The sequence below is a fragment of the Nicotiana tabacum genome, chromosome 3 (genome assembly GCF_000715075.1).
Source record: "Nicotiana tabacum cultivar K326 chromosome 3, ASM71507v2, whole genome shotgun sequence".
Taxonomy (NCBI): Eukaryota; Viridiplantae; Streptophyta; class Magnoliopsida; order Solanales; family Solanaceae; genus Nicotiana; species Nicotiana tabacum.
The window spans coordinates 61,695,988-61,720,955 of NC_134082.1; the positions used below are offsets into that span (position 1 = coordinate 61,695,988).

The window sequence follows — 24,968 nt, forward strand, 5'->3', positions numbered from 1 at the left end:
TTAATAAGTCTGTGATTTGCTCTGTTGTTCCAACATGGTGTGTTTGGATTAGTCTTTGTACAAGTTTCTCCCTTACAAAATGACAATCAATATCTATATGTTTAGTTCTCTCGCGGAAGATTGGATGTGCAATAATTTGAATAGCTGCTTTTCTGTCACAGTGCAATGGCACAGGTAGTTTGATACCCACTCCTAATTCTCTGAATAGTCCAACTAGCCCCACAATTTCAGCAACTGTGGTTGTCATACTTTGAAATTCTGCCTCAGCCGAGCTTCTGGACACTGTTCCTTATTTTCTTGATTTTCAGGAGATCAGTGCATCGCCAAATTGTACCACATATTCGGTAACTAATCTTCTAGACTGCACACATGCTCCCCAATCAGAATCACAGTAGGTTATAAGGTGCTTGCAGCTGCCAGTAGGCTTAAAAAGACCAAGTCCTGGTGTGGACTTAATGTACCTTACTACCCTTCTTGTAGCATCCATGTGAGAAGTTTTAGGTGCATGCATATATTGACTAAGAGTTTGTACTACAAAGGCTATGTCTAGCCTTGTCATGGTTAAGTACAGTAATCTTCCTATCAATCTCTGATAACTGCCTTTATCTTCAAGTATTATATCTTCAGAAGCATTATTATTTACCTCCTGATCAAACTCAACAGAGGTGAGATTATGATTGAACTCAAGAGGTGTACATACTGGTTTTCCACTTGCTAGGCCAAGTTCAGAAACCAGTTCTAAGGCATACTTTCCTTGACACATCAAGATACCCTTCCGAGATCTTGAGAATTCAATCTCAAGAAAGTACTTCAATTATCCCAAATCCTTCATCTTGAAGCTTTCCTGTAGTTCCTTTGTGACTTGTCTGATAAGGTGTAGATTGATGCATGTGATCAACAAGTCATCCACATATACTAGCACTATCACCAGTTTTATCCCTATATTCTTAGTAAAGAGGGAATAATCATAATGGCTTTGTACAAACTCCATACCTAAGAGTGCTTCTGTCAGTTTGAGATTCCATTGCCTGGGTGCTTGCTTTAGCCCATACAAGGACTTGTGTAATTTGCACACTTGCTAATACTCCCCCTGGCTTGAAAAGCCATATGAAATATGCATATAAACCTCCTCTACCAAGTCACCCTGCAAGAATGCATTATGCACATCCATCTGGAAGTAGCTGCTATAGCAATTACAGCTCTCACGGTAACTACTTTGGCTATTGGTGAGAATATTTCTATGTAGTCTAGGCCTTCTTGTTAGCTGTAGCCTTTGGCTACCAATCTGGCCTTGTATCTCTCCACCTCACCATTGGAGTTATACTTGACTTTGAAAACCCATTTACTTTCCTGGAGGCAGGTCTACTATAGACCAGGTGTTGTTTTCTTTCAAAGTTGAGATCTCAGCTTGCATAGCTTTCATCCACTTTGGATCAACATTGGCTTCACTGAAGGAATGAGGTTCAATAATGGCAGAGTAAGCAGCTAAAGAAGCTTAATAAGATGGAGAGAGTTGATCATAGGACACATACTGTGAGACTAGATATGGACAAGTAGACTTCTTAGGTTGTACCACATAATCAGTGAGCCACACATGAGGTTTAGAGGGTCTGGAAGACCTCCTAAGTACTGGTGGTGAGTGGTCGGTGGAAACCTCCGCAGGCACACATGTTGAGGGATCATCACTGATAAGTGTAGGAAAAAATGGCTGAGATGTAGGAGATGACTGAGAAATATGGTTAGAGAGTGGCTGTTGATTACTCTTGTAGGTGTGTAATGAATCTGTAAATTCAAGATAGGAAATAGATATGGAACACCAGACTTCATTTTCTTAAAAGGAAATATATTTTCCTTGAACACATCATCTCTACTCACCAAAAAAACTTTTGGAGTGAAGATTATATAGAACATAGCCCTTTTGAAAATTGGAGTACCCCATGAGGACAACTGGGACTGAACTTGTCCACCTTCCACACTTTAGTGGCATAACATAAGTTACCAAATACTCTGAGATGCTGAATGGATGGAACTTTCTGAAATAGTGCATCAAAGGGAGTCTTTCCTTGAAGAATGATAGCAGGTAACCTGTTTAGTAGATAAACTGTAGTGGACACACACTCACCCCAAGAACACAAAGGTATATAGGCCTAAAATCCTAGTGCTCTAGTCATATCTAGAATTGATATGTGACTTCTCTCAACAACTCCATTCTGTTGAGATGTGTACACACAAGAGTTTTGATAAAGAATTCTAAGATTTGCAATAAGAGAGTCATTTGGATTCATGAATTCAGTGTCATTATCTGTTCTAAGACATTTAACTGAAGTTCTGAACTGATTTGTAATCATTGTGTTATATTACGATGATGTTACATCCTGCAGTATTATATTACGACGATGTTATGCGTTGCAGTATTACATTACGTTGATGTTACGCTTTGTAGTATTAAATTACGACGATGTTTCACCATGTGGTATTGTACGTTGAATTTGTCGTAAGGTAATTGACATCAATCCAAGAAAAATATTATTTGGAGATTATAAGGATTATGCTATTTCAAATAAGTGATAAGTAAATTCGTGAAGGTGAGAGGGGAAGCAAGTCAAAGAAATAAATTTTCGTCCAAGTTTGGTATGTTGGGATAAAATACGGACCGAGCGATAATACTCGATATTTATAGACTAATACCATACAAGGTACCATACGACCATGATAGTAGGGTGTATAAAGTGTATTAAAAATAAGTAGAATTTTAAGTAATTTGAGACAATTCTTAATTAGCGGGTAATTGGTTAATTACTGGGTAACAGGATATTATCTAATTAATTAGGGGTATATATGATAATGACTAAGTGGCATGAGTGGCAGCCCCTCCATTAAAATAGGTGACTAATGTTATTAATTGAAATGTGGCATCTTGTGTGGTTACGTGTAAGACATTTGGTGTTGGGCTTCATTGGACTTAAAGAAACAAAGTAAGATTCTTTCCAATTTATTTAGCTCTTAAGATTCTCATTTACTCTGGAACAGATTGAACTACTATTCATTTCCTTATTAGTTTCCCAACTAGAAGCAGATTCAATATGAGGCATTTTTAGTGAAAATAATATTAAGATCATAAGTATGGTTTTGACCTTAACATTGAGTAGCATTTAAGGTACGGAGAAGGGTCAAAAATATCCCTTTACTATGCGAAAAAGATCATATATACCCTCCGTTATACTATCTGTCCATAAAAATCCCTAACGTTATAAAACTGGTACAAAAATACCATCTCTCCGTTAGGACCTTCACCATATCCAACATCATCCTACGTGGCCTGATATTTTGGTGAGATAGATGTCACGTGGCAATGCCACTCCACCACCCCCAATCCCATTTACCCCCTCCCCCTATTCTTCCTTCACCACCACCTTCCCCTTTCACCCAACCAATGTTATTAACATCATCCAACCACCATAATCATTACCACCACTACAAACCTCCATCAGCTGCCCCTTCTCTCTGTAACAGAAATTTCATATTATTTACATTGTTCGTATAGCCTAAAACACATAGTATAGTTTTATTGCAAAATTATTTACTCAACTCTTTCGGGACTCAGTATCAAATTAAAGTAGACGAAGCCATCGATCTGCAACAATATATTAAGGAGCTCTATGATAAAAAATTTACTTTAAACATATTCAAACTAAAAGATAATAATAATAATAATAATAATAATAATAATAATAATAATAATAATAATAATAATAATAAAGTTAAATTCAATTAACACATTTTGCAGGCTTAATTTCAAGTTCTTTCTTATCCGTTCTTTTTTTTTTCTTGCTAAATCATCTTATCCTTTCTTAAAGCTTTAGGAACAAAACCCTTTATCCAAATCACAACTGTATTCATCATGATTTAGGCGCAGAGTTCTAACCTCACTATTTACGAGCCAAAGGAATAATATAATAATAAAATTGACTACTAAGCGAGGATTACTGGAAGAATAAAAGTAGAGATTGAATTTTTACTTAATTACAAACAAGTACAAATTCAGTAGAACAGACAAATTAATCGGATGTACAACTGAACAACAAAAAGAAATGAAATAGGAATTTAAATATGATTCACATATTGTTGTTGAAGGATATGTAGCACACATATATTATTATTTTTCTTGGATGGTACTGTAATAAAAGAAAGGCCAAAGGAAAAAAGAATCAAAAAGGAATTTTTCTTGCAATTACAGAGAGAAGGGTTACGGGGAGGGGGCTAAATGGGGTTGGGGCAGTGAGTGGCATTGCCACATGGCGTCGACCTTATCAAAATATTAGGCCACGTGTTGGACATGGTAGAGGTCTTGACGGAGGAAGGGTATTTTGGTACCAATACTATAACGTCGGGGGTTTTTCGAGACAAATAGTATAACTGAGGATATATATGATCCTTTTCGCATAGTAGAGGGATGTGTTTGACCCTTTTCCGTTTAAGGTATCATAAAGCAGATGTAATTCACGTATTTTGTTGTTTGCACTTACCATCTTTTTCCTTTCAACCATTTCAAACACACGTTACATCAAATTAGCAAGCTTTCCAACATTTTCCTAATTCAACAATTTCAGACAAATGCTATATCAATCTAGAAAGCTTTCTAACAAAATTTCTTGCAACAAAACAATTCCAACGAGAATTGTTAGGACTGTAGCAACGTAAATTTTTGGGTTCTAAAGAAGTACGGTGTAACTTTTTCCAAGGACATCACACGAATTTTCCCTACTCAAGGTATGTTAAGGCTAAGTTCTTCCTTCATTTTAGCATGATCTTATAATTACACAAGTTTGTTAATGAGTCATAAAGAAAAATTCATATCCCGAAATTTACGTATATTTTGCTAGTCTCGCAAGTTACGTATATTTTCTTAGTTTTGTAAATTACCATATTCTCCTTATGGGGACTTCATATTCAGTTGAGTATTTCATTCTTCCAGTCAAGAGAACACAGGGTTTACATATATACAGTATTAAAAGTATTTTTATTACCATCGAGCTATAATTGATGGGCAGACGCCTATTGGGCAACCTCTGATTAGATGGTAAGTTATATACCGAGCCTACTGTGGCCGAGCGCCTATGAGCGAGCCTAGTTGGTTGAGATACAGAGCTTAGTATGGCCAAGCGCCTATGAGCGAGCCTATTACGGCAGAGCAGTTATATAAATATACTGAGCCTTATAGGGCCGGACAGCTATTTTACTTACTATATTGAGAGAGTTGAGTCAGTATCAGCAGGTAAGCATATCTTCAGATTATCTTTAACTCCCAGCTACTTATAGTTATTATATTATCAGTTCAGTTTTAGATTTCAGTATATTGCCTTACATACTCGGTATATTATTTTGTACTGACGTCCCTTTTCTGGGAGCGCTGCATTTCATGCGTGCAGGTTCAGACAGATAGATGGGTAGACCTCCTCATTTAGTGTTTCCCGAGTTCAGCTTGATCGGTAAGCTCCATGCCTTTCAGAGTCGCCGGGTCTAGAGCTTTATGTACATCTTATGTATATATGTATATATGTTATGAGTATGTCGGGGAGCTGTTCCGATCAAAGTATATCCACCAGTAGAGGCTTGTAGACATATACTGTCTGTTAGTGCAGTATGTTGGGATGGTAGGCCTTTTTTGTATATTTTGTTGGTCTGCCAGCTGTAGCAGTTACGACAGCCTTGTCGGCCCAACTTATTTCAGCATTCACAGTTGTCTTGCAATGTGGCTCATGGCCAAAGTATGACATTATATGTTCAGAGTTCCTTAGTTGCAAGTTGGTACGCAAGAATATGTGAGGCACCGGGTGCCGGTCTCGCCCCCCAGGTTCGGGGCGTGACACATTGCTAGGAAATTTCTCAATGCTACAATAGTATCAGCTTTAGTGGTTAGAAAAAAGATCCAAATATACTTTGATTAATCATCAACCAAGGTCAAGAAGTATCTTTTGTTAGCATGAGTAGGAATCCTATAAGGACCCCACACATCTGCATGCACAAGATCAAAGACAGAAGCAGAACATAAAGAGCTAAGATAAAAAGGAAGTCTTGACTGCTTTGCAATGGGACACACATTACAATGATCATCAGTCAGATGCAAATCATGTAAGCTATGTAGTTTCTGCACCACCTTTAGAGGACATGTCTTAACCTTTTATGCCACAGGGCAAACTTATTGTCAGATTGTGTGTTACTCTTACTAGCACATTTATTTGTACTACTAACAATGGTATTTATAGTTGGTGGTAAATGTGGCTCAGCAAATTGCCTATCTTTATCCTTGAGAATGTAGAGGCCAAGTTTTTTTTTACTAATTCTCAGGACCTTCCCACTGAAGAGTTCCTAAAAGACACAGAAATCAGGAAAAAATGCCACCATACATCTTAGTTCTTTATGATCTTAAAGACTGAGAGTAGATTATACTTGAATTCTGGAATACGTAATATGTTCTGAACCTTCTTATCTCTAAAAAAGAAACAGATTCCAGTGTGTGTAATAGTAGCCTTCTCACCAGTAGGAAGATATACTTGGTTTTTTTCTGTTTATGATAACTCCTTATAGGAATATAATAGGTTTAGACTATGTACCATGTGATTATCAGCCTTCAAATTATCAATTTATGATTTACAAAGGTAGACATAAAAGCATGTATGTTACCTGTTATTCCTATAGTTGCTGAATTAGCTACAGGCTCAGCATCCTTGCCTTTGTTCAGCATCTGTAGTATTTGTTTGTACTGTTCTGGATTGAAAAACTGACTCTAGCTGAGAGTAGAGCTTCCCAAGGAGTTGCTTTGTGCTTATGAAGATTGACTGTCATAGTTGCTTACATTGTTGGACTGAGCATTGAAGTTTCCTCCTCTCTTCTTGTTTTTAAAATCACTTGGTTGAAGCAATTTGAAGCAATTTTCCTTGGTATGTCCTTTGCACCTGCAGTACTCACAGTAAACTGGTGACTTATTAAAGGAACTTTTAGTTGTGTAGCCTCCAGTATATCCAGTATTTGTAGGACCTCCATTGTTTGTTGAAGCCTCCACTGTTGTTATAGTGCCTATTACTCATCATAGCAACAACTTCATTGACATCATTCGAACCATACACCACTTGCCATTGATCTTTTGACTTTCAATATTGATAATTATAGCATAAGCTTGATTCAGATTAGATAAAGGTCTAGTTAGTGACACCTGATTCTAAGCATTTTTATATGATTCATTAAGCCGAGTGAGAAATTGATAGAGTTTATGAAGCTGATAGTGCTCGACATGCTTCTTTGACTCAGAACAGCCACACGTAGGAGGAGGAGTTAATGTTTCATACTCATCCCAAAGTTCTCGTAGACGAGAAAAATAAACAGATACAGAGGATACTCCTTGTGTTAGTGTGGCTATTTCCTTATACAGGTAAGCTGCCCTAGAGGCATTTACTTTCTCAAATATTTCCTTAAGATCTTCCCAAACAGTGTAGGCGTCTGATGCATATATTACGGTACTAACCAGATTTAGAGATACTGTATTCATAATCTACGCAAGCACAATCACATTACATCTATCCCATAGTTCATGAAGGCTAACATCATAGTTACTCTTTTTGCAGGTGCCTAGAACAAATCCTAATTTTTTTCCATGTAGTACAATTTTCAATGACCAACTCTAGATCGAGTAATTCTCAGATCCTTACAATTGAATAGAGATAAGAACCGAACCTTGCGTATCATATGGATATATGTACAGAGGATAATGATGATCTACTTGATCAACTGATTGAGATGCATTCAATGTTGTGAACTGAGTATCGGTATCATCTTCATGAACCGACATTATTGAGAATTGAGAAAAACTTCGAGAATTTTGAATCGACGAACATAAATGTAGCTATAGGCACATGCACAGACTGCTCACCACCAATATTAATCTAATCGAGCAGATCACACCCAAATTTCAAACCCTAGCTTTGAGTAGGCGAAATTCAGATGAAACATTGGTTCAACCAGTTGCACAATGCAGAAATTGAGACAGAGTCATAGTATTTCGTCACAGCTGAGCGATCATTACTCGATTAACCAAGCTCTGATACCATATTGAAGAGCTCTGGCTATGGCGAAATTACAGAGACGATAGAGAGAAGAAGGAAATGGTGGAGAAGAACCACTGCTCCATTTTTTGAATATTGAAATATATAGCTACATATTTATAGTACACCTGCCACTACTTATAGAGATTAACAACTAACTAACTATCTAACTATTCACTAAGTAGTTATAACTAACTATCTAACTAACTATACACTTAAAATGCATGGGACCCACAGTCCTCAACATCTTCTGTTATAATTTCGTCAGCTTTCAAGATTATGATGAGTGTTAATTGTTTGGTTGATCTCCACCATGGCAATGAGCGAGTGACTTGGAGCTTTAATTAAGTTGATACCGTATTGCATGAGTCCAGTTGAAGGTATAGTGTGATAGTGGTAGTGCCTATTATATTCTTGCACTTCCTTTCTTCATCTTGCATCCTTTGACGGGTAATCCCTCCGTTTCTTTTTATATCTTTTGATTGGCACCATAATTAAATTTGAGAATATTTAATAGATTTTTGAATCTTATAATTTTAATTAAAAAAATTATAATATATTATAAATCGCCTTTAAATCTTATGATATTACATATGTCATGTCATTCCAATACGAAAATAGTAAAACTAAAAAGTTACCAAATATGAAAAAAGGATATTTTTAACATATACTAAAAAAAGGGTAAGACACACAAATTAAAACAATGAAGTATTTTTTAGAGTTTAAGCTTTAATACTACATAACATTTCTTATCCCATTAGATTGAAGTGACATGCACACATAATATTTGGAAGTTAAAGTTACAAATAAGGGATTTTTTCGTTCATTTTACCAGAATTTAAAATTTCAAACTTATCTAAAAGTTCTCTAAAGTTTTAAATTCACCCACTATAATTGTATTTTCTTTACAATTTGTATACAATCTATTATTAGTGTATTAAATTAGGAAATTTAGTTACACCTTTTTCTTGTCTCTCCTTTCCTCTTTTTCTATTTTCTGCCGCCTCTCTCTCAAATTTCCCTTAATTGAGTGCGTACATATGGATCAATGGAGACATATAGGACTTGGAATGTCACATATATCTATCTGGAATAAAATTATCTCTCAGCGATAAACTCACAGTGTGTAGCTTAAGATACCCACAATTGGAAACACCCGTCAGTGCATAACTCATAATTTACCACTCTTTGTTCTCCGCCTCCGTTGATGTAGCAGCAACAACAGCAGTAGAAACTCGACGATGACGCTTTTAATGTGAAATTCAAAATTTATTCACCTAAATCATTCAGTTCCTATCAATATTAAAAAAATTCAGTTCAAACAAATATGAATCAGTGCACATAAGTCGATCTGGAATTCATTATCTACTTTTCTTTCTTTAACAAATCGAATAAGAAAAGAATAATGTATGATACAACAAAATACAAATTAAAAACAAATTTTGTATAAATTTGATACATTTACAACAACATGCAAAATAAAAATAAATTTCATACAACTAAGTATACAGTATACAACTTATTTACAACTTATCTACAACTTTCATAAATCATTTTACCCAGTTAAATACAACTACAACATCATACAAGTTAAAGACAATTTTCATACAAATTTTATACAATGTCTTTGTATATATATGATTTGTAAATATTTTGTATATGATGCGTTCTTCTTCCTCTCTGAATTTCCAATCAAAACTTTCTCTCTTAATACAATTTTGATACATATTAACAACTTTATGTGAAAAAACATTATTTATAAGTTAAATACAAATTTCACACACAATGATTCATACAGTATTAAATAACTATAATATGACTTTAATATAATTTTTCAACTTTCATACAACATTCAAATAAAAAAAAATATAACTATAATAGAATACAACTTAAATAACTATAATATAACTTTAATATAATTTTGCATGTATATTGTATGTCATGCTTTTAATCTGAAATCCAACCAGAATCAACTCTTGTCTTTACCAAACACCCTCAAATTGAGATATAAACTCCAAAGAATATTCCCAATCATTTGCAACAACACCCAATCCAAACAAATAATATTTTTTAAAAATTCAAATTCGAATTCAAAGCTTTTAAGCTTTTTAATGGCTGTCAATGGTGGAGCGTCGAACACCTTCAAAGTTTATTGATTGACAATTTTAATTCAAATGAAGAAAAATGAGGTTGAGGAATGAACATACAAAGATATATATACAAATTAATATATATATATCAACTTGCAATTAAGTTAAAAACTTCAATAGTAATGGTGAATAAGTTTAAAGTAGTATAGATAACTAAAAATCTATACAAATAATTACTGTTCAACAAGTATGAGTTTCACTTATATTCAACATAAGAAATTTTACACCATTAGATTATATTTGTCTAGCAAACTGTCTTATTTTCAAGATTACAAGTTTATAATTTAAAAGGACTCATATGTAAATATTCTTTGAGTGGCTTAATATTATAAAAGAAAATATATGTAATTTAAACTCAAATGATTAAATTTGCGTTACAGTATAAATCTTACTTGAAAAGAAATGGAAAGACGAGCATTTTCTCTTTTTGGTTTTCCTAATTATACAGTCAAGAAATTAAGAGCGCACGTGGTCTTATTTCTGTTCTTTATGGCCCCGAAAGAAACAACGATGAGGGCGGAACCAAAATGTGGTTTTTTTTACTCAAAATACGCAAATAAGTGTAAAAAAAAAGGTTACCAAACTATATATAACGCCACAAATAGTGGCGCTATACAGTAACGTTAACTGCACCGTTACTGTATAGCGCCACTATTTGTGGCGTTATACTGACACACCTTACATAGCGCCATTAATAGTGGCGCTATACCCCTTATTACCTGACCCCACCAATAATTTCTGGGTTCAATAATTTAAATGCGTATAAAGCCACTTTTTGTGGCGCTATATACAAAAAAAAAAAAACCCCCCGGCTAGCCATTTCCTATATAAACATCGTAGAATCGCCACAACTTCATTCAAATTTTTTTTTTAACTCTTGTTGGTTTCTATTGTTGTTAAATTCTCCAGCATTTTTTCATTATGTCTGAAGAACGTAGAATAAGAGTATCATTATATTGCGGGGGTGAGGTTGTGATGTTGTGATGGAGAATAACTCAGTGGGCTACAGTTTACCTGCTAAGTGTAATGTTAAATTGCCACTTTCAATGGAGTACGAAACATTGATATCGTTGTTATGCAAAAAAATGAGTGTGAGAAAACGTTCAGTGATACTCAAAGTAACCGGAAGATATCCGTATTCCGTTACGCCGCAAGGGGTTGCTTTTTACTCAGAGTTTAACATTGACGATGATGACACTTTGAGTGATTTCTTGAGGACTCCGGACGAATGCCGGGAATTTCTTATAATCACAATGTTGAAGATGTACATGAAGGTCGAAGACGTTCCAAAAAATGAGGTTGTGCGTAGTAGAGATAACCCCCAGTCATCGGGTGGTTATTCTGGATCAGTTTTTGCCGGACATGTTCCGGATGAAAGATTTTTTCTTGATTTAAATTTATCACCGTCGGCGAATGAGCAGTGAGAAAATAATTTATACCCTGCTTTCCATAATTCACAAGAATAGTGGTAAACTTCAATTTTCATTTGTGTTAATTATGTATATTTTTGCGTATTGAATTAATTTTAACGCTCATTTATTTAATAGGGGGTACCGGCCGGATATGAATTTTACAAGTGGCCCATCCGGTAGTCATCACCTAACTGAAAACGTCCATCATGGAATGTCATCACATTACGACTTGTAAGTGAAAAGCTACAGCCATATATAAAGCATTTATTAATTTAGTAGCTTATATTTTTGTTGAAATGTGCAGTGAAAACGAGCAAGTTGAACTACCCGTACTCACTCAATTGCCCGAAAACGACGTATTACATCAGGATCTGGCAGATGAACAGAGTGAGGAAAAGAACAGCGATTACGATAACAATGCCGATGAATCGGGAGACGAGACACCATTTGCTCGTGAGCATGGTGATGAAGAGGACGAGGAGGAAGGACCCGATTTGAAGAGAGCCCCCCATAGACGAAAAGTGAATGAGTCTGAAGTGTCGTTTGATTCAAGGGAGATTCCTTATATTGATAACTTGCCAGCCGTGCCGGATGTGGAAGCTCTCACAAGGGATTTTGATGAAATCCGGACAGCAATGTGGGATGAGTCTAGACCAACGGTGCTTGCAAAGGGGATGCTTTTTCCTGATAAAGCACGCGTAAGCAGCGCTTGTAAAATGCACAATGTTAAAGAGTGTCGTGAGATGCAGGTATCGGAGTCAAGTCCGACGGTATACAAGGCTATTTGCCGCAGGTGGTTTTGGCCATGTAATTGGATGTTGCGTGCATCGAAGAAGAAAACAGGTATGTGGAAAGTGGGTAAATACATTCCCACCCACACATGCGAAATGGACACTTTCAACGGGAATAACTTCAACTTGGATATTGACTTGATATCTCTTGTACTTATTCCGCACATCGAAGCATCCATAAGGTATAAAATCAAAGAGTGCATTACAGCAGTCCACCAGGAATATGGCCACACAATTACTAAAAGAAAGGCATATCTTGGGCGCAAAAGAGCGTTTGAAATAGTCTATGGTAACTGGGATAAGTCATTTGCAGATCTGCCTAGGTACATGGCTGCACTGCAGCACTTTAACCCCGGAACAGTTATTGAATGGAAGCTTGAGCGGAGTCCGGGTAAACCAGAATATATATTCAATTACGTGTTCTGGGCGTTTAAGCCAGCAATTGATGGTTTTCCGTATTGCCGGCCCGTAATATCCATAGACGGAACTCATGTCTATGGAAAGTACGATATCAAGCTATTGATAGCCGTGGCAGTGGATGCTAATGGACAGGTATTTTCTCTAGCCTTTGCTATTTGTGTAAATGAAAGCACAGAGACGTGGACAATATTTTTGAACCACTTGAAAGAGCACGTTGTCAAACATCGTTCAGGTATTTGTCTAATATCTGATCGGCACGGAGGTATATTAAGTTCTGTGGAGAACCTTCCTGCCTGGAAAGAACCTTATGCATACCACCGTTACTGTGTGAGGCACTTTAAGGCCAATTTCAAGAAGGCACATCCCAAAAAAGATCTACATGATTTGATGTGGATGGCATCAACAGACCACCAACAACATAAATTCCGGAGGCATATGGATTCTATCAGGCAAGAAGACGATGCAACATATCGTTGGTTAATGCGACATGATCCTGAAAAGTGGACGTTGCATGCAGATGGTGGCAGACGCTGGGGAATTCTTACTACAAACGTGTCAGAATCCTTCAACGGATTATTAAAGTCAGCAAGAGGATTGCCCGTCACAGCCATGGTGCGTATGTCGTTCAAGCAGATGGCGGAGAGGTTTGTACAACGGTCTGCAGCTGCAACGGAATTGATGGAAAGGGGTGTTGAATTTATGCCAGTGCCTATGAAGAGATTAGAGAAATACAGACGGCGAGCACATTGGCATTCCTTTTTGCAATATGATAACGAACGAGGTATTTTTGAAGTTCGCACCGCTATCCATAATAATCGGGGTAATAATGTACATACTGTAAATGAATCCACAAGGTTATGCTCATGTGGGAAATGGTCAATCTACCACATGCCTTGTTCACATGCCATCAAGTGTTTTCAACGTGTTGGTTATGCGGAGACCAACTATATTGATCATTAATATAGTGTTTTCAAATACCTAAACACATATAGTGGTCAGTTGCAACCAGTGGGTTCTGAGCATTACTGGCCCCCAGAACCATTTAAAATGGTGTGCAACAAGTCCTATTTGCGTAAAAGACAGGTGCAGAAGAGAACGCGTATACGGAACCAAATGGATGTTAGTGATATCGTATATGCACGCATATGTGGTATATGCTCGCAAACAGGTCACGACCGTAGAAAATGTCCTTTGGGTGACAACAATAATCAAGCTCAGGGCGGGTGTTCTTCTATTGTACCTAACTACCCATGAGTTCATGTTGTAATAATTAGTTGTTATGTATACGATTTAAGTATTTATGAAATAATATTTTCTTGTTTGTTAATTATGATTTGTACTTTCCCTTTTTACCTATTTAAATAATAATTTAATATAATTATCGGTATATTTATTATGTGTGTTGTCTTGTCGCTATCACGATATTTAATACACAAAATATACATATGGCGCTATGTGTGTCTTGTCTTGTCGAAACTGAAAAAGCTGAAAACATCATGATATGGCGCCATTAGATATGTGTGACCGGCTGACATAAAGTCGTCTTGTCAACATCATGATATGGCGTCATTAGATATGGCGCTATCTAATATAGCGCCATTAGATATGGCGCTATATGTGTGTTGTTTAGCCTATAAATAATGGGGTCATTGTAGTTATTTTGTGTGCTAAAAATTTCCCCCGAGAAATATTTCATTAAAAGTAAGTAAGGTTTTTATTATAAGCAAATATTTCACAAATGGCTCAACCTGGTCGTCCACCAATTTGCTTATGTGGAAAACCATGCATGATGGATTGTGGGTGGGAAGGTGCTAATGTTGGACGCCGCTATTGGTGTTGTATGAACAAGTTGTACAAGCAACCCGACGAACCTACTTGTGAATTTGATGAATGGGCTGAGGAACCATGTTATCAGGAAAGCTACAGGGATAGATTACAGGAATTTCATAATATGTGGTTATACCAGCATAGAATACAAAAGGAGGGAGATAGAATTATTACAGAAATGAGGGAGAAACTGAAGGAGGTGGAAGATAAAAAATGGAGAGCAGAATGGAATTGTGAAGCACACAAGGAATGCAACGAAAAATATAAACGGGAACTTGCGGAGGTGAAGGCGAGAGTGAAAGAGTTAGAAGAAGAAAAAGAACAAATGGAAGAACGATTTAAGTGGTTGGAGCGAAGAATAAATGACAACTGAGGATGGAGCATTGGCGTGTATGTGTTTAGTGTCATTTTCATATGTCATGTATTTTTATTATGTTGGCCTGTTATGTTTGTGTTTGTGTTGTAGTAATGTTTTCCTTGTTTGTTGTACTAAATTTTATTTTAATTTAAGTGGAAGTTAAGTTTAAGTTGTTGTGTTACTATACCAAATACTATAAAACGAAATGAGAACTAAAAAAAAGTAATTGTCATATTCGACTAAATATTGTTGTTAATGTATACAAAAATATTATTTACACCAAAAAAACATAAAAATGGAAGACCGAATCAATGTGTCCCGCATCCGGTGTGTCTCAAAGTAGTCGTTGGCCTGAGGCGCATCCCCTGCCGCCGGGGTACGCTATTAGGATCATCATCATCAAGTCGTCTCCTTATGGCCGGATGCGGCACAGGATGACATGTGTCGGTGGTGCTGTCAGGTCCAGTAGAAGGCTACATAATAATATCAAACTTAGTATAGAAAACTACATAACAATTCACAAAAATTTATATTGTCTTACCATAATCGTGTCTGGATCCTGAATGTAGTCATCTGTCGCAGCATCGCATGAAGCCTAAAAAAGTAAATTAATAAAGTTAAAGAAAATAAATAAGTTATAGTAAAAACAGTAATAAAATTAATACTAATAAACTCATACCTGCGCATGTGATGAGCTGCCATAACTCAGTCGGTGCCCACTATCAAAATCTCGGATCAGTTGAGACTCATCAGTGGTAGACGGGCCAGGGAAATATCTACCCAACTCCACTCCTTGAAAATCCGAGCCCGTGATCAAGAATTGACCCGATGGGGTCACCTGCGACGTCCCTGGAGTGTCATAAATGCCAAGGCTGTAAGACGGCATGTCGGTCTCATGCATGCCACCTCCCATATCAGCAGCAACATCATCAGCAGGAGCCTCAAAGCCCCCTTGCTAGGGACCTCCTCTCCGCCCACGACCACGTCGTCTAACACCAGCAGGTCGTCGTGGAGCAGCAGCAGCTCGTCGGCCACCACCCCGTGGCATACCACGACCTCGCTGGTACGTGGCTGGGTCAACATAATCTGGCTGGTGTGCCAAACGCTGATCCGATCGGCCTCGCTGCAGTGTCTGGGCAGCCACATCCATTAAGCGACGACTATAGTCCTGCATGATCACAGGATCGTGGACATAACTCTGCATCTGCTGCCCCATACGATATACGGTATGCAATCCAATCGCCTGCACAAAAGTTTTTAATATAAACTACGTATTTGACTAGAAATTACTATTAATGTAATTGATAATAATAGAAAACATACCAGAGCCTCATGTCTCCCGGCGTATGAGACGTACCGACCATCTACCTGATGAACTGGGTTCCCGATAAAAAGTCGGGAAACAGTGCGGTACCATGCCATATAAACTTCGATAGGAAAGTGTTGCGGAGCTGGGGTCAAGTCCCCTCGGCTGTCCCAAATACCCAACTGCGCTGTCAGCCAATCAATAAATGTGTCGTCCACTCTCATCCGATCATCCCTGTCATAATGTAAAGGATCCCATGCAGGCCGAGTCGGTATAGACTGCGGAAATCCAAACTGACGAAATACTCGCTCTGAGGCATGATGCTCAACAATATCGAGGCACGTGAGAGGGACGGAAGCCCTCTAAATATGGCGGTCATGCGTGCAATACGCTGGCAAGGTACCTATCAGCTCTTCGTTGTACGGCGTCCAGATGAACTATCAAATAATAACACAAACCGTTAGTATGCGCAACACCTAGTTAAACAATAATTGGTAAGTTTAGTTAGATATTCACCTGTGCATCCTCCAGAGAATCCAACACATCCCTACAGAAAGGGAGATTGTGATGGCCATGATACTCTCGTGCAAGTCTACGACGCAATACCCACCTACAAGCTAGAGGGAGATCAAGAATATGTACATTAGCCGGTAGCTGTGGTAGAGGTGGCCGAAGTTGCAGAAAGCGCTCCCACACCCAAACCAAAAACACAAAGTTGACGTAAAGATTAACTATAACTAGGTAGAATTGTAACTAAACGACAAATTATTTGAATAAGTTGTCACCTGTAGAAGTGGCAGAAAGCCAGAAACGTCTCTTTGTGTGCCCATGGATGCCCGGCACATCTGCCTGTACAAAAAAGATAGGACAACACCACCCTAGCTGTAGCTGATTGTATCATCGAGGTCCGCAATATGATGCAGAAAACGGAGGCTCACTAGGTTCCCCGAAGTGTTCGGGAACAAGACCCCCCCAAATAGAAGGAGCAACAACAGCCTCGTATATTTCTCCACATCCACCTCCGCTAAGTCGTCGGTGATAGTATCGTGGATCTGCACCAAGTGGTCTCTAATGGGGACCAACTGCGTACGACTGCTCCCAATTGCTACATCTACGTCCTCGGACCTGAAGCCCGTGAGCCTGTGCAGCATATCCATATATGAATCCCGGTTAAAATATCTCATATTCCCAGGCAGTAAAACTGGCAAGCCATCGGTGGACAGGCCATATAAAATCTCGACATCCTGGAGTGTGATGGTGGCTTCGCCGATGGGCAGATGGAAAGTGTGCGTCTCCGGTCGCCACCGCTCAATCAACGCCGTGATCAAAACATAGTCGAGCTGTATCCGGCCAATGCTAATGATCCTATATAATCTCATCTCCTCCAGGTGATGGACCACACGGGGATATAGAATGCGGGGAGGAGTCAAAAACTCCCACAATAAATCCACTCTCCTGCCCCGAAAAGTCTGCGTAAGCAACTCTCCCCCCAATATATGCTCGGATTTATGCTGGGGCTGTAGGGGTAGTAGCTCCGACGTCCGAGGGTCGGGATGTATAGGTGCATCCATGTCGTCAACTGCAAATTCATAATTTTTAATAACTATCATTAAAATTTATGTGTGTTTTTTATAATTTAAATTCATATTTTTAACAACTTAATTGTAAAAATTATATATATACTTATGAGTTTCGTGCTAGATTTTCTGAGGCCCAGTTGGTACCAAACTATCATTAATAATTTTATGTTTTTTTAATAATTTTTATTCATATTTTTTAATAACTTAATTGTAAAAATTATATATATATATATATATATATATATATATATATATATATATAATTTTTATAATTATGGGTTTCGTGCTAGATTTTCTGAAGCTCAGTGGTACCAAACTATCATTAATAATTTTATGTTTTTTTAATAATTTTTATTCATATTTATTTAATAACTTAATTGTAAAAATTATATAATTTTTATAATATATATATATATATATATATATATATATTATAATTATGGGTTTCGTGCTAGATTTTCTGAGGCCCAGTAGTACCAAACTATCATTAATAATTTTATGTTTTTTTTTATAATTTTTATTCATATTTTTTAATAAATTAATTGTAAAAATTATATGTATATATATATATATATATATATATATATATATATATATATATATATATATATATATAATTTTTATAATTATGGGTTTTGTGCTAGATTTTCTGAGGCCCAGTAGTACCAAACTATCATTAATAATTTTATATTTTTTTTTATAATTTTTATTCATATTTTTTAATAAATTAATTGTAAAAATTATATGTATATATATATATATATATATATATATATATATATATATATATAATTTTTATAATTATGGGTTTCGTGCTAGATTTTCTGAGGCCCAGTAGTACCAAACTATCATTAATAATTTTATGTTTTTTTTATAATTTTTATTCATATTTTTTAATAAATTAATTGTAAGAATTATATATATATATATATATATATATATATATATATATATATATATATATAATTATGGGTTTCGTGCTAGAATATAAGATAATTAAACAATTACTACACAATACTAAGCTACAAGGCTCTACATTTTACTACGCTAAAATGGTCTACGTTTTAGTACGCTAAAAAATAATCTAAACTAAACGGCATAAAAATACATAAATATACATGAGGATATTAACAAACACATTTTTTAGACTAATTTACATATTTTTATACAACACTAAAATTAAATCCGGATAAAATTTAACATGCTAGTTTCGGAAAAAATAAACACAAACCGAAATAGAACACATACAAATCAAGTAATATGCATTGTTATAAAAGTTTCAACTTAAAATAAATCGAAATACCTCGATTTAGAATTTTCGGAATGTAAATAGATCGAAATTTTGACTCCGGAATAGTGAATCCACAATAACACGAAGCTCTACTCGACAGTGGGACCACCAATATTCAACTTTTATGTGACGGGGGGACCCAAAAAATTTTTTTTAAAAAAAATTGGGGCAGAATCGGTGGTGGTGGTGGTGGGGGGGGGGGACTAGAAATGAGAAATGAGGGAGATGGAACGAAAAAGAAGAAGACGGAGGATTTTTATTAAGGCGTATAGCGCCACTATTAATGGCGCTATGTGTTCAGGTAATAAGGGGTATAGCGCCACTATTAATGGCGCTATGTAAGGTGTGTCAGTATAACGCCACAAATAGTGGCGTTATACAGTAACGGTGCAGTTAACGTTACTGTATAGCGCCACTATTTGTGGCGTTATATATAGTTTGATAACTTTTTTTTTAACACTTATTTGCGTATTTTGAATCAAAAAACTACATTTTGGTTCCGGATTCACCTCCTTCATGTAATGTTGATACGCAGAATTGAAAGCAATGGCAGACCAGAATCCTAAATTTGCTTTGATTTCCACAGAATATTCTTGGAACTATTAAATGTTAAATACTGGACAAAATTGTCCTCGCATCTAATGGCATAATTTGGGGGCGTTCAATTTAGTGACATGGCAGTTTCTTATTGGGTCACGTGACAATCTCAGTTGAAACAAAAAATGGGTCTTATTTCGACCCACTTAATTCGATCTAAGGTTTTTTAAATAGGTCATAAAATAATACATTTACCCATAATTTTACAAAAATATCCATACACAAGATTTGAAAGCCTGCACCTAATAAGTGATCGAATTTGTTTTCGACTAGAGCGTCGCTTCTGCGGCCAAATATCAGTTTTCTTGTCCGTGCAACTATCAAACTGCATAATGTGTAAATAATGTATCTCATAGATATCTAAAAGATAAAATCTTCTAGAATCTCTTTTAAGCCAAAAAAAATCCTTGCAAACTCACTGGTATCCACAGATTCTACTGGCCTACTCGTTTTGCTAACTCCTTTAATTTCTCCTCGTCCGGGTGAACTATCCAGCGCATGGTAGACTGTGCAAGCTTGGAACACTCACTAATCCTCCATAAAATTGATCAATTTGTCTCTGAGATCTTGAACCTTCTCACTATTGCAAGCATTTATAAAGCTTGTATATTTCGATTTAAGGGAAAAAGTGTTAGTGCTCAATTTGTGATTTCAGTTGGTGTGAAGATGAAATCAGAATTATAAATTAGATTTTCCCTCCATCAATTTCCCAAAAAAACAATCTTGAGTATGGATTTCTTAGTGAAGCATGGGTCGTTCTAATTTAAACACGGGAGTTTGTCGGATGGGTTAATGTATTTATGATCCGGGTAAGAAAATAAGGTTAATTTTTGTTTCAGTCCGAGATTGCCACGTGTCCCAATGAGAAACTGTCACGCCACTAAATTAAATGCCCACAAATTCTACCGTTAGATGCGGGGGAAATTTTGTTAATCTAATTAACGTCGTGTGCTTTTTTAGATGGATAGGTGGATGGAGGGTATCTGTAAACCATTTAGCAAACGATAGGGGTAGTTTAGGCCTTTTTCCCTTGACAGAATAATGGAAGAGATAAGAATTTCATAATCATAATAATGACAAATGGCCAAATATGCTCTTGTACTATAAGAAAAGGTTTACATATATTCTTCGTTATACTTTGGGTCAAAATATATCCCTACCATAATACTATTGGTTCAAATATACCCATCTTCTGTTAAGTTTGTTCAATATGAACATTCAATCATACGTGACACTGATATTTGATGAGGTGAATGTCACATGTCATGCCTAATCCATATATAAAAGATTAAAATTTGAAATATAATATTTTTTATGATAGTGGTAATGGTGAAAATGAGGGGAAAAAAATTTAGTGGTGGAAAAAAATAGAAGGGGAGGGGTAAAATGGGTTAAGGGCGCTGAAATGGCAAGCCATGTGGCATCCACCTCATCAAATGTTAGTGTCACGTAGGATTATATGTTCACTGTGGATAAACTTAACGAAAAAAAGGTATATTTGAACCAATAGTATAACAACATGAGTATATTTGAACTTAAAATATAAAAAAAATATATTTAAACCTTTTCTAATAGTAACAGATATATTTGGTCATTTTTTGTAATAATAATAATCACAAGAATACAGAAAGCTGTGTGTCAATATACAATCTGAGAGATAATGATGATTTCAATCCCATCAGAATCAATTTGTCATTCTTTAGGGGGTCCACACACACTAAAAAGAAAATATCAGTACCTAACTTTCCTTATGAAAACATCATGACCTATATATCTACTCTCTTAAGGGTCCACCCTCCAAAATATCTGTGCCCAACTATAAATTCATCATCATCTATCTACCCTTCACCAAATCATATTTCTAAATGCTTTTTGTTTGGTCCGAACACTTCTTAATGGTACACGTGGGGCTATTCATTCGGATCGGATATTCGAAATCCAAACCGATTCATTTAATTTCGGATTTCGAATTTCGGATTAGATCAGATTTCGAATTTCGGATTAGATCAGATTTCAGATTGTATTTTTTAAAATTTTGGATTTCGGATGAGATTTGGATTGGTATATTTTAATCCGATCCGATCCGAAATTTGAAATTATTAGGGCATGTAATACTACACTTTAATTTCGGATAGTCAGTACTTCTTTTACATCAACCTCCAAGTTATTACCTTTACAATTGCTAGATTTAGCTATATTGGCACCATATTACTCTCATAATTGCATAAACATAAATTTTTCTTAATGTATTGCCGTTGAGGCATAATAATAATACGATCCGAAATCCGATCTGATTCAAACTTTAAAATATGATCTAATCCGATATAATTCGGATCGGATTCGGATTGCATTTTCTAGAATCCGAAATTCGAATCCGAAATGTGCTAAATCTGATCTGATCTGATCCGATCCGATCTGTGCACAACCCTAGTTACACATCATAAATAAATAAATATTCTCAATTTATAAAAAATTATGAATTTATTTAACTGTGCACGGATAAAGAAATAAATAAAAGTTATTAAAATTTATGATTTTAAATATTTCATTACATATATATTTATGTGGCTATAAAATTTTAAAACTTATTGTCTTACAACTTGTTTGGATGGTCGTTACCTATTGTATTGTATCGTATTGTTACTTTAAATACGATGTTTGTTTTGGTTGTTACTTAAATTTTATTGTATCGTATCATTAAATCCGTCATTACGTAACAACGAAATATGCCACTTTATGTAACGACCGATTTGGTGTGGTTGCAGCATTATCTTTTTTTTTCTCTCATCTCACCCTTCACTATTATTAAATAATTTTATTTTATCATTTACCCAACCTTTTTATATGATAAATTTACTCCGCATCATAATTTTTTTTATAATATTACAAATTTATTCTTCATATTGCTGGTGCATGATATCATGAAACAACGACAAACGATATAATCTATCCAAACATTGTATTCATCAAACGATACAATACAATATAATACCATACATTATGAAATGATGTGTACCAACCATCCAAACAAGCTGTTAAGTATTGTATAGCTACAAAAAGTAAAATGAGAAATTTAAACTAAATTATTTTTTAATTTAAAAAGGTATTATTCTTTTTTAAACAAACTAAAATGGGAATAAGTTTATATAAAATAAAAAAGAGAAAGTAACAAGTATTTTCTTTTAACAGTTAGATGTTCTGATTTGACCCTGATAACATAATTTTATTGATAATTGTAATGTTCGGGTCAACTTGGGAGCACTTCGACTAATTTAATAGAATACTTATCACTTCCTACTAGTACAAGTATCAGAAAACTCTATCCACCAAAGTTTGGACAAATAAAAATAATAGCCTGTTTGGTAAAAAAAATTTGGAGCTAAAAGTTTTTTTTTTTTGGTGTAGTTAAAAATGCTTTTTTTCAAAGTTAAGGTTTTTGTCCAAGATTTTAGAAGGAATTTTTTTTTTGAATAAAAGCAGAAGCTATTTTTGAGAAGCTGAGAAAAGTAACTTCCCAAAAGTATTTTTTTTTAAAAACACTTTTGAGAAAATACAATTCGTAGTATTTTTTAAAAGTAAAATACTAATTACTCCTCAAAAGAATTTTACAAATTAATTAGACATACAAATTACTTCTCGTTAAAAAAAATATTTTTAAAAAGTACTTCTCAAAATAGATTAATTTTAAAAAATTGAGCAAATAGGCTATAAATGACATGAGGAGACTCTACCTGAGAAGACATTATGTCACGACCCAGATTTTTTACCCTCGAGAGTCGTGATGGCGCTTACTAATGTGAGCTAGGCAAGCCAATCCTTTAAACTAATTACTCCATTATTCAATTAATTCTTGTTAACAGATATAAAGCGATAACGTATAAACATCAGAATATTTAATTAAGCGGAAGAAAAAAATAAAATATCTGATTCTGTAGCTATTACAACTACTTAAGCCTTAATCACCCAAAACCTAATGTCACAGTGTCACAGACGGTCTAAGACTGCTAAATACAAGGTCCGAGAATAAAAAACACATTATTTTTGAAGCAAAAAGATGAAACAAGAAATAAAAGATAGAGGAGATGTCAGGGCCTGCGGATGCCTGCAGGTCTACCTTGGATCTCCGTATGGATTGAAGGTAGCCTCCAACTACGGTCCAAGAGCTGCTCCAGAATTTGCACATAGTGCAGAGTGTAGTATCAGCACAACCAACCCCATGTGTTGGTAAGTGTCTAGCCTAACCTCGGCGAAGTAGTGACGAGGCTAGGACCAGACCATCAAATAAACCTGTGCAGTTATATAATATACAATGGAAAGTAAAGAAGGAATAAACAAGTAAAGATGGGAGGGGGAAACATGCTTCGGGGAAATAACAGGTAAAATATCAAGAGAACTATAAAGGAATCAAAATCCAACCACTAACAACAATAAGGAAAACAAAGGTAGATTTCACTTTCTTTTCACATCTTGTTGCAGGCGTGCAACCCGATCCTATTTCCTGTATCTCGTGGCAGGCGTGTCACCCACTCCCATTTCATTTATCTTGTGGTAGGCGTACCACCCGCTCTCATTTCATTATATCTTGTGGTAGGCGTACCATCCGCTCCCATTTCATTATATCTTGTGGTAGGCGTACCACCCGCTCACAGTTACAAACCAACAATAATCACAAGGAATCCCGGCAAGGGAACAAGAGCAATATAACAACTTTCCGGCAAGGAAACAATGATATTTCAACAATATCTCGGCAAGGGAACAATACTATCAAAACAAACATCCCGGCAAGAGAACAATAATATCAAACAAACATCCCGACAAAGGAAACAATAATATCAAACAGATATCTTGGCAAGGGAACAATGGGGATAATAACATATGAAGCGCAATAAACTACAGCGGAGTCATAACAATTATAATACAAGACTCACGGGCATGGTTGACACCAACGTATAGATACTCGTCACTATGCCTATACGCCGTACTCCACAATTAACATGTAGCAAATAAGACACAACTCCTAATCCCTCAAACTAAGGTTAGACCAAACACTTACCTCAAAGCTACGAGCACAATCAAGCTTCAACTACCGCTTTACCCCTTGGTTCCACTTCCAACTCGCTTGTATCTAGTCACAACT

At 35.8% G+C, this 24,968-nt stretch overlaps 1 protein-coding gene across 1 annotated transcript; it reads right to left on the bottom strand.

Moving 5' to 3' along the window:
- Nucleotides 1-304: 304 nt before the first annotated feature.
- LOC142176384 (uncharacterized) lies at nt 305-7,846 on the bottom strand. Its single transcript, XM_075243884.1, has 11 exons — nt 7,732-7,846; nt 7,292-7,536; nt 7,039-7,148; nt 6,857-6,956; nt 6,685-6,745; nt 6,483-6,565; nt 6,179-6,369; nt 2,000-2,085; nt 1,533-1,782; nt 1,347-1,448; nt 305-782 (listed from the first exon to the last, which is right to left on the bottom strand). Exons 1-11 carry the CDS (start codon nt 7,844-7,846, stop codon nt 305-307), a joined length of 1,821 nt encoding a protein of 606 aa, XP_075099985.1.
- Between the last annotated feature and the right edge of the window lie 17,122 nt (nt 7,847-24,968).